The sequence below is a fragment of the Aquarana catesbeiana genome, linkage group LG12, assembly GCF_042186555.1.
Source record: "Aquarana catesbeiana isolate 2022-GZ linkage group LG12, ASM4218655v1, whole genome shotgun sequence".
NCBI lineage: Eukaryota > Metazoa > Chordata > Amphibia > Anura > Ranidae > Aquarana > Aquarana catesbeiana.
In genome coordinates, this window is record NC_133335.1 from 90,843,035 (window position 1) to 90,855,127 (window position 12,093).

At 40.1% G+C, this 12,093-nt stretch overlaps 1 protein-coding gene across 1 annotated transcript in view; it reads left to right on the forward strand.

The window, feature by feature from the left end:
• Positions 1-1,923: 1,923 nt before the first annotated feature.
• Positions 1,924-12,093, forward strand: part of GAA (alpha glucosidase) — a 140,175-nt gene continuing 130,005 nt past the window's right edge. The window contains exons 1-2 of the mRNA XM_073608206.1: positions 1,924-2,034; positions 10,366-10,801. Coding sequence (XP_073464307.1) covers positions 10,388-10,801 — 414 coding nt within the window. The 5' untranslated portion in view covers positions 1,924-2,034; positions 10,366-10,387. The remainder of the gene's footprint in view (positions 2,035-10,365; positions 10,802-12,093) is intronic.

Genomic DNA, 12,093 nt, shown 5'->3' on the forward strand with positions numbered 1-12,093 from the left:
GTAAAAAAGATAAGTCCTGGAGATGATATGCACCTTAAAGTGAAGTACATACTATTAGAAAATTGGACGAACAATCATCTAATTTCCATGAAGGTGCATATCATGATGTCAATGGTATTAATTTGTGCCAAAATCCTTGAACGAAAAGGGCAAACATTCTTTCTTGTGTACAATTTCTGTGTTCATTGCCACCATCTTCCAGGTCATTCCTTGCTTCTGATCATGTGCGTTTTTTCTATTTGATTATATTGTCACGTTAACTGTACATATTGAGCAAAAATTGGACAATGTATTCAGGTACGATGAAAAATTTCTAGCTTGCGCCTTCGGTTTTTTGCGTAGCAATCGGCTGTCGAAAGCACTATACTAATGAACCGATAATCGACCGATCGTTCCTCGTACGGAAAGTTTTCTTCAGATTTTATCATATTGTGTACACAGCTTAACTCATAGTTTTTCATAGAATTGTAATCCCACATCCAATGTGAATATAATCCAGTGCCGCTCTTTTCTGTCATCTGCCAGTTTTTTATTTTAATTGAATATATGTTTTATTGACACTGCTCTTCCTCATATGAGGTATGTAGTATAAATGTTCTGTCATTCACTTTGTGAATATAGTATGAACAAGGCTGTATGCCAAAACGCATCAGCTGTATCTAATCTTGACCTTTCTGGATTTTCATGGGATTCTTCATCTTTCTTGGAGCTTAACTCATAATGTGCCTGCTTTTTTTGCAAAGTTGCAGAATTCCTGGAAATCAGATTTAACTGGCCCAGTACAGTCTCTTAACTGACCCAATCTTTTCCTATGTAGTTTGTCAGCTCTCCCTGCAAAAACTTACAATTGACAAAAAATATGGCTGCTCTGTGTCTCACCTTTTATGAGTGGTCTGGCTTGAGGCTGTGGGGCACAGCAGGGGGATCGGTGCATTCACGTTCACCATTTCAGGTCGACAATTTAGACCTGAAATGGAGCCAAAGACACACAGGACTCTTCTGGAGATGTGTGAACCGATTCAAAAGAAAACTGGTCACAGTCTCCTATCATGCAAATTGGATGCAGGGAAACCCGCATCCAATTTGAAATAGTGTCAACCCAGCCAAAGGCAAAACTCCTCAACGCCATGGTAGCTAATTGAAAACTACAAGCTGACAGCCGCAAAGGCTGCCACACCTTGTCATTTTCCATTCACAGGACACTGTGAATGAGTGACGCGGCCGGGTGAAGCCCCGCTCTGTCATGTTTTTTTAAAATTGTGACAGCTAGCGGCGGGGGAAGAACCCTGCTAGCTGTCAGATCAGGTATGTGCAGGGGCCGGTCCACTTGTAACATGTTACACCATGAATATGGGTGTAACATGTTATGGAAGGTGAACTTATCCTTTAACTGAATTGCAGACGGATGTCCAAATTAATGCAAACTGAACTTGTTTTTTCTTATCAAAACGTGATTGAACGTTCACAATAGCCTGCATAATAAAACACAGTATTTTACTGCGCAGGTTAGTGACAGCGCTTCCTCCGGCAGGTAGTAGTGGGACACGCGTTTCTGCTCTTATTCGAAGTGCCACATAGTAAGTTCTTACTTGTCAGTGTACAGCAGTGCAGTGCGGTGGCATCATGTGGTGCCAAGTGTGTTGCAGAAAAATACATACTGTTCATGCTGCATTTTACCATACATCACACATGTGCTGCAGTATGAGCAAACATATACAAACCAATTGTTTTCTATCCATTTATCCAGTGCTGACAGTGTGAAAGAGCCCTTAGTAAATTTCATACATCTTGAGGTCACTCTCCTTTGTGTCACACTCAAAAGTGATAACACAAGCTTATAAATTCTGCTGTCTGGGGACTTTCTTGTTCCTGCAATGTGATACAGTGACCAGCTCACACACACACACACACATTCTCCACTTCCTGCTTCTCAGCTGTCTTCCTGTTTGGTCACATGTCACCCAGTCATGTGACTCAGTGTTCTTAAAGGAACTGATAAACAGAGGACAAAGGAGAAGCTGGAGTGTGAGAGAGGTGAGTACTGTGCACTGTTATTCCTGACACTGAAATGACTGTTCTCTGCTCATTATGGACATTTGAGATTTGTTATATCTGACACTAAGGACTGAAACTGGCTTATGCTCCACTACTTTGCAGTGCTGCATACAGTTCTTATAGCTTCCAATAGATATATACTGTATATATGGCTGTTTTTATTGCCTCTTATCTATGTAGCACAGCATGATTCATTTGCCTTTTCCTCTGTATGTTTATTTTACACTATGTTAATCACCGAGACCCATTGATAAGCCACCTGTGATCTATACTTTGTGAATCATATATCTGGGTCTCTGTCATCATTTACCAGCGTCAGTATGTTCTATCTATCTATCTATCTATCATCTATCTATCTATCTATCTATCTATCTATCTATCTATCTATCTATCTATCTATCTATCTATCTATCTATCTATCTATCTATCTATCTATATTGCATATAATAAATAAAGGCAGATAGTCTGCTATTTGTTGGATATACTAAGTATTGAAATTGCTTTGTTAAATGCTGCAATTATATATGCATATATATTACAGTGATGCAGTAGATATTAGAGATGTGCAGGACAAAACAATGTGTTTAGTTTTGGATTCATTTGCTAAACTAATCATGTTGTTTCATCATATTCATTCCGAATCAATTTATGTTTTTTGACAAATAGTTTCATAAGATTGGCTATATGCGTTTTAACATGTTAAAGTGTTACTGAACCCACAACAGCAAAATCCGTCTGTATATGCAGTAAAGCATTCTTGTTATACTCACTTTGGAACCTAAGGAGGTAATCCTCCGCATTGTGCAAAAAGGCTGCTTTATATTTTATGCACAGCTCCTCCCCTCCCTGCACTGTCTCCCTGGACAAGTCCGGATAAGACAGAACCTTTGGAGTCAAGCTGCACATTCTCAGTTTGGTGTGTATTGCTAGAGAGTTGTTTTTTTCCTTGGGAGAGTGCATGTGATCAGCACAGGGCCAATCAGCACTGTCCAGACAGAGGGTCAGAAGCCCTGCAGCCTCCTACAAGCTTCACCAGGAACTGATAGAAATCACAAGACTGCTATATACTACTGATTAGAAAGGGTATTTAGTTATTTATATTTACTAAAATAACTGCATTTCCATGCTCTGTGTACTGTGGAAGACCAGATCTAGTGAATGTAGTGTCCTGGGGTTAGTAACACTTTAATTTGTTATTTTGGGAGATTACTGATGCACTCTGAGTCACCCCTGCTAGTCCAACCCACAAAGAAAAATGGGATTAGCTGATTGGACGATATCGACTGGAGTCGCGTGCATCCGAAAGAATGAATAGAACAAAATTGAATTTCAGATTAATTTGTTATGATTAGGAGATTCTGATGGATCCATCTCCATCCAACCCAAACACAATCAATAGGAATCATCATCTCATCTCACTTTTTTATCTCACTATGTATTTATTGCAAAATGTTTCCATTTCATATGTAGTGCGTTTTTTATACTAATGAAAAATGTTAATGCAAAATAAAAACTAAATTGATCCGAATCAGTTCAGATAATTTTATATGTTATTTCGGATACTTCGAACATTAAAGTGGATGTAAACCCAATGTCATCCTTTCTAAACTACTGCCATAGGGGTTATCTATAAGGATATACATGCCTCCTGCATGTATCCTTACCTGTCAAATGTCTCCCCTCTGTCTGTTATGAGACCCGAAAAACTGCAGATTCTGTGGGTGGGTCTGTTGTCTGGAGCTCGGTGGGTGGAGTCGTGATGCCAGTAGACTCCCCGCCCACCTCTACACTCCTTGTCAATATGCATTTTCTCCTGTGTATTTCTAACACTGAACTTCTGCTATGATCTCTAACATCCAGTGAAAAGACAGGAAAGTAACCACATGACTTCAGCATGCCAAATCATGCTGAGGTGTGGAACAGCCAATCCTTGCAGAGCTGCTGAAGAAAGGAGGGGGGGAGGGAATTTAAAAATACTTCATGTCTCTTAGGCTAATGCACCAGATGTAAATCACCTGTCACTCACAGCAAGGGGGAGGATTTGACAAAGTTTTTCTCAGTTTGTCAAGATTTCTCTCACTGATCAATAAAAGAGGATTGCTCAGAGATGGATTAACTCTGTGTGGCAAGACTGGGCTCAAATGATAGCAAATCTTATACTCTACAGTATGATATTAATTTTTTTTTTTTTTTTTGGGTTTACATCTACTTTAACAAGAGGCCCAAACTATTGCATCATTTTGATATAATTTATTTTGGATTCGTTAAAATTCATTACTATTGTGATTCCAACACATCCGAATCTCCAACTAACAAAAATGTTGTCTGAATTTTGATCCTCAACGAAACGCATCACAGATGTCTAATATTTACAGATATCACAAATAAATAGTGGATAAAGACTAACCTGCTAAGTATTATACAATTTAATTCCTGGAATGCCAGCGGCATAGCACTATGGTGGTGAGTCACACAGCCGTTCGCAATCGAACGTGTTCTAAAATGTTCTAACTTGCGCTCACCTGGGTCACAGACCAGTTGACTCAGTCTTTACAGAATAGTAGAAGAAATAACACATGTGCACATTGTGCAATTGGCAGAAAATAAATAACAGGAATCTGGAGCAGCGGATTAACATCAAATTTTTGCATGAAAATTTGCAAAAGTGCGAGTGAAACTTTAGCTCAGTTACAAGAGGCTTACCGTGAACATTCCATGAAGAAATCAAGTGTTTTTGAATGGCATAGGTGGTTTAAGGAGGGGTGGGAAGATGTCCACGATGACTCAACAAGTGGGCAGCCAAAAATGTAAAGGACAGATCCAAATGTGTACAGAGTGCAAACCCTCGTAGGCTCATGCAGATGCAGGGGACAGTTTACTACAGTTTCATAGAACATAGTACAACGGTGAGCCAGCTTTGTTACTTGGTAATTCTGAAAAGGTTACCGGAATCTGTTAGGAGGAAAAGACTTGAACTCTGGCCTGACAAGTGGATTCTCCACCATGACAATGCTCCTGCACAAAATTTTTTTTTACAATCCATTCCAGGAATTTAATTGTCACACCTCGTATATCCATTTTCTCTTACCATTAAGTGACAATGATTTTTTGGACCCACTGAAGAGAAGAGAGTCTGCCTGCATTTTGACTCATTTTGGTTCATTTGGGGATCTCCTTATGTAAAACAGTGAAAAGAGATACACTATATTACCAAAAGTATTGGGATGTATGCCTTTACACGCACATGAACTTTAATGGCATCCCAGTCTTAAGCCACGTACACACGATTGGATTTTCTGACAGGAAATGTGTGATGACAGGCTGTTGGCGGAAAATCTGACATTGTTGATTAATTCATTTTCCGCGGACAAATGTTGGATGGCAGGTTTTAAAATTTCCGCAGACAAATGTCTGTTGTCGGATTTTACGAGTGTGTGTACACAAGTCCATCGGACAAAAGTCCAAAGTACAAACACGCATGCTCGGAAGCAAGGACGAGCCAGAAGCAGTCGGTCTTGTAAACTAGCGTTCGTAATGGAGAATTAACATTCGTGACATGGCAAATTATGAAATCTCAAAATGCAGCGCACATTCTCCTCTTCTTTAATGGGATAATAATGAAGCTGCTAATGCTGGTAATACTGATGGAGTTATTGCAAACAAATTTTCAAAAACTTTTTTTTTTCTAGTGATAGCAAGCATAATATTATTATGCTTTTTTTTTTTTTTTTTGGGGGGGGGGGGGGCAAGTTACCACAACACCATTATCCCTATACTCCCATTTACTACCTATCAAACTGGGCATGTCTTCCCTTGTAGTTAGAACTAAATGGCAGCTTATCATGAACATCATATCTGATGAAGACTGAGATGACATGTACTCTCTCATATGTGTGTCTCACCAGTGATTAAAAAAGCTCTATTTCATTCATCAGACCTATCTATCCCTGGTCTGTTGACATAAAAATGAACTTCAAGTGTTTGATACCCCAACACTTCATATTCCTGATATGTGTCTGCTGTACCATGTACTTGTATGAGAAAGTATCGTGTTGTATTGCTTCCTTTATGTGAAATCCCTGGTGTTACTGCCAGTCCCTCTGCTGTCCTATTAAAAACTGACCACACTAAGCAGAAGAGCACATCGTGGTGGGAAGGCTTCTACAAAGGAAAATTGTATAATGTATGACCAGACTTACTTTTATTTCAAAATAATTGAATTTTCATGATCATTAAACTGTCTATATGCAACTGTAAAAAAGTAAGTATTCTAGTGTGAGCTTATTATCTATTAGAATGAAGACCAAACCTCTATTCTAGGCTGCCTCATCTCTTGAGAACTCTGCCTCTCAACGTGGTCTGTACCAGACATTGTCCATAGCCAGTACCTAAAAATATCATAAAAAGGCAAGCTGCGCTAAAAAAATTGATATGTGACCATAAACAATAATACAATCATTAAAATCACACCATTGAAAATATATAAAGAATATATAAAAAATTCTTACAATGTGGTATCATATCAACATTTAGGTTTTCACCAGTGATAAGTGTAAAGAATTGTGATAATAAGGTACATATCAAGATGCACGTGTAACAAAATCAAGTCCACTCAGATAGGCTAGTTGAAAGAAAGCCCACTTATATGCAGTTGTATGGAAGGTGACTTTATAATCTTCCTGTCAGCAAAGACATGCAATTTCAACATTCGGAGGGGTGTGATATGGTGCAATGAGAGAGTGCCTCCACCCACGAAAATACTGCCGCTTACTGACTCCTTAGATCCCCCGTTTAAGGAGATCATACACGCCTGTGGCTCTTAACCCCAGCCTCGGGTCTTTCACAGCTAAAGGGACTCCTCAGACTCTCCACGTAAGATGTCATCACATGTGGTAGAAGTATGTTCATTCACCATGAAAGGACATAAGAGGTTCCATAGTGTAACACGTTTTTAAAATTTTAATGGTATAAAAAGGTAATGCACTTACAGTTATGCAGGAGAAGTAAAGCAGTATAAAGCGATGAATTAAAAACAAATTGAGGGACTCCGGGAGCTCAGAACTGATCATTAAACTGTCTATATGCAACTGTAAAAAAGTAAGTATTCTAGTGTGAGCTTATTATCTATTGGAATGAAAACCAAACCTCTACTCTAGGCTGCCTCATCTCTTGAGAACTTTACCTCTCAACGTGGTCTGTACCAGACATTGTCCATAGCCAGTACCTAAAAATATATACACAAATTCTGAAAGATAATAAAATAAAAGCTGCTCAAAACATGTTCTCTAAAACAAACTCGAGCTTCAAGGTTCACATACTTGGAGGCCTTTACATTGGGTCCCTACTCTCACTGTTGGATTTGTACTTATTTACACAAAGGACAAACAGGAAGAATGGAAACAGCAGAGTTTCAAAGTTGGTGGGAAAAGTTCCAGGAACAATGTCATGGAGATCTTGCTGTCCCAAAGGGACAGTAAACCATGGAAGGAATCACATGGTTTAATATAGACATTAAACTGTCTATATACATGTATTCTAGTGTGAGCATATTATCTATTAGAATGAAGACCAAACTTCTACTCTAGGCTGCCTCATCACTTGAGAACTCTGCCTCTCAATCTGGTCTGTACCAGACATTGTGCTGGGAACTTGGCCTGCTCTCCTCCAATGATCAGACTTGTCCTGACACGCCCCCAATGCACAGACATTCACTGTGAAGCTCAGTGTGCTGCTCCTTCTCCTTCCCCCATCTCTTAGGCAGCTGAGAACAGAGGGAACGTGATCACTTATAAAAAAGGGAAAAAATGCATTTATAATGTTTTTTTTTTTAAAGATCTAAACAAAAATGTTTTGCCTTTCATTTCTATTTTAAATTGAATGGGTTTTTTTACAAGGTGATCATTTACAATCACCTTAAGACCACCAATAACTGTATACACTGTATCAAACTCCAAGCTGTTTTTATGGATCTCTCGTGGAGTTGTCCAGTAGCAGGTGATTTCTGGAAGCAAGTGACTATTTTCCTTGTTATCCTACTTAGGCCTAGTACACACGATCAGAAAATCAGACGAGAAGTACCATTTTTGAAGCGATCGTACGATAATCCGATTGTTAGTACATAGCTTTCGAGAGCTGATCATGACATTTCTTGCAAAATTATCCGAGTGGACAAACACGCAAATCTTTCTTGTACGATACCAGAATGAACAATTTTCATTCAATCAATGCAGTATTTGTCCCCAAAAAAATGGAAAACCTAGACCACACGTACGTGGAATGAAATAATACAGTACAATACAATGCAATACAATAAATACAATACAAAACAATACAACACATTACATGACTTCTGAAGTTGTATTCTGTCATACAAGAATTTTCGTAACTTGAGTAACCTCTTCATTTTTCATATGAGACTAGCATGTAAAAAATATGGACGATCATTTGTCCAATATTCTCATCTTTTGTATGAGGCTTCAGTCTCTCAGTTTCATGCACACTGAAACATTCTTGTAGGAAACATTGTTCATGGCTTGCAAGGCCATTGCTATTTGATGGAAACCCATCTTCCCCTAGTGTATCCCAGTGGAAGTTGTTAATAAGCTTCTCAAAATAATAATCTAATTTATCTATGGAAGGAGAAATTGTTCTCTTAAACTTCATAAAGTTTTGGAACGTTTCTGTGAATATATACCTTGACCTTGGAATAAAACCATCCTGGTACTCTCAATGTAATCTTGAAAATCCACTTTAAGTGTACCCTAAATTATGTATTTGACCAGTTGTTGATGGTATAATGATTCGTGCAAGACTATAAGTTTCTTCATTGACACGGTGATTCCTTCCATGGTTTACTGTCCCTTTGGGACAGCAAGATCTCCATGACATTGTTCCTGGAAATTTTCACACCAACTTTGAAACTCTGCTGTTTCCATTCCTCCTGTTTGTCATTTGTTTAAATAAGTACAAATCCAACAGTGTGAGCAGGGACACAATGTAAAGGCATCCAAGTATGTGAACCTTGAAGCTCGAGTTCTGTTTTGAGCATCTTTTATTTTATTATCTTTCAGAATTTGTGTATATATTTTTTAGGTACTGGCTATGGACAATGTCTGGTACAGACCACGTTGAGAGGAAGAGTTCTCAAGAGATGAGGCAGCCTAGGGTAGAGGTTTGGTCTTCATTCCAATAGATAATAAGCTCACACTAGAATACTTCTTTACAGTTGAATATAGAAAGTTTAATTATTAATCATGAAAATTCAATTATTTTGAAATAAAAGTAAGTCTGGTAATACATTATACAATTTTCCTTTAGCTTTACCAAAACCATATAATATATGAGGTCAAACCTAAACACTTTCAATTTGTATGCAATCAGGCAGACCCTTGCACAACCTAGATGAAGGTAAATCTACAGGAAATTTAATAAGAAAATTGTATAATACCACCGTTATGTTTTAGACCCAAGTGGTTAAAGCGGAGTTCCACACAAAAATGGAACTTCCGCTTTTCGGAACCCTCCCCCCCTCCGGTGCCACATTTGGCACCTTTCAGGGGGGAGGGGGGTGCAGATACCTTTCTAAGACAGGTATTTGCACCCACTTCCGGCATAGACTCCCATGGGAGTCTATGCCTCTTCCCGTCCCCACCGCGCTGTCTGCTGGGAACACACAGCTCCCTGGAGAGAGCGGGGACCACTTGGGACGCGCAGCGCGACTCGCGCATGCGCAGTAGGGAACCGGAAAGTGAAGCCGCAACGCTTCACTTCCTGATTCCCTCACCTAGGATGGCGGCGGCAGCTGCCAAGAACCGAACGGGTTCTCGGCGTCCCCTGCCGACATCGCTGGACCCTGGGACAGGTAAGTAGCCATGTATTAAAAGTCAGCAGCTGCAGTATTTGTAGCTGCTGGCTTTTAATATTTTTTTTTTTTTTTGGCGGTGTGGGTGAACCCCCGCTTTAAGATGCGCAGTGATTAGTTAATCACTCCCACTTTAATACTGTATTTACTTTATATTCCCACGCTGGGGGTCACTAGGGTATTGGTCTCTGAAAATCAGGCTCTTCTATTTACTACTTAGAACCTGGAAACTTATGTGCAGGGACTCACAAAATAAATTCTTGCTTATGTTATGAAAGAAGCTGTGGGCAACACTATTCACATCCAACCTCTTAACCGTCAGGGTGAACCCACTTGTGATTTTGTACAGGGGATGCACACTTTTACCCTTTACTGTATCTGAAATGTATTGCTTGTAAAATCTTATATCAATGAAGTGGCCTTTAACAGGACATCTTTGGCTTTTGCAGAGGACCTTCCAGATGACTCAGAATGTTTATGCAAACAACGATGGATAGACAGAAACTTCTACTGACTATCTGTGTGCTTTTTATGGCATGTACAACTTGCTTTACAGCAACCTTACATGCGGAAGATCCTCAGCCATCCCAGTGCTCTGTGGCTCCCTGCAGCCGATTTGACTGTGCACCTGACAAGGGTGTAAGTAAAGAGGAGTGTGAGGCTCGAGGGTGTTGCTATTCTCCAGCATCAGAACACTTGGGAATAGGACAGCCATGGTGTTTCTTTGCCTCTAACTATCCCAACTACAAAGTGATTAACAAATCTGAAACTGAAAACGGACTTACTGCCACACTCACACGTTCCATTAAAACATTTATGCCTGATGACATTATGGAGTTGCAGCTGGATATTTTACTTGAAACTGACAGCAGGCTGCATTTTACTGTAAGTATAATTATTTATTTATTTTTTTCAACTTTTAGTGTAACCTTTAGTATGAGTCTAATTTTATCTTGAATGCCAAAATTCAGTACCTCAGTACCTCAGTAAAGTGTGACCTTGCCTCATTCCCCAGGCTCCTTTGCTGCTCCTCCTTCAGGATGAAGATCAGAGGAGGATTGGTGAACACTCTTTCATTGATCTCTTCTTCCTGTAGTGAAACCAGAAGCGCTCAACTTTGAGCACATCTGGGTTCACTATTTTCAGATCCATTCCGACTATGGCCAGGAGAGCAATGAGATCAGGGACTTTTTTTCTTCGATTTGCAGGGGTCTAAAAGATCCAAAAATTTGTTCTAGCCAAGAACCCCATATTCCTAGTGCAAACTTACCTCTCAGAGGGAAGGAATGTATTCTCCCACAGTAGAGATGCTAGGAGTCAGAGTTTTGGAGATTTCTGCATGCAAAATTTTAAGAACAAAAGAGGCTACCACTGTCAGAGAGCTAAGTATGCACCAGGATTTGGGGGGGGGGGGTTCCAGGTTAGATTTGTTTAGGGGTGTAGAAGGGGGAACTCAGGGTTTTGGGATGAAAAGTGTACCTTTAACCACTTGCCGACCGCCTCACGCAGATATACTGTGACAGAATGGCACGGGCAGGCAGAGTAACGTATGGGTAAGTTACTCCCCTCCCGCCGGCAGGGGGGGCCCGAAGCGGTCGGCATCGTTGCTGAGGGGGAGGCCACCGATTCATGGCCACCCCCTTGCGATCGCTCCTGACAAATGAAAAGCTTCCTCTGCTTCTGTAATGTAAACAGAAACAGAGGAAGTGATGTAATCTCTCCTTGTGTCGGTCTTTGCGTTCCGGCGCCCGAGGAGAGAAGACATCAAGTAAGTCTACACCAACACTACACTAACTAACAGTAGAACATGTAGGCAAACATATCACCCCGATCAACACCCCGATTACCCCCCGCACCCCCTGTCACAGTGACATCAATAGCAGTTTTTTGTTTTTTTTTTACTGATTACTGCATTGGTGTCATCTGTGACTGTTATAAGTGGTAGGGCAGTTAGTGGTAGGCCCCTTTAGGTTTAGGATACCCCCCTAACCCCCCTAATAAAGGTTTAACCCTTTAATCACCCCCCAGTTAACCCCTTCTTCGCTTGTCGCCAGTGTCACTAAGCAATCTTTTTTCTGATCGCCGTATTAGTGTCACAAGTGACGCTAGGTAGCCAGGTGAGTATTTAGGTTCACCGTCAGCTTTATAGCGTCAGGTACCCCCATATACTACCTAAA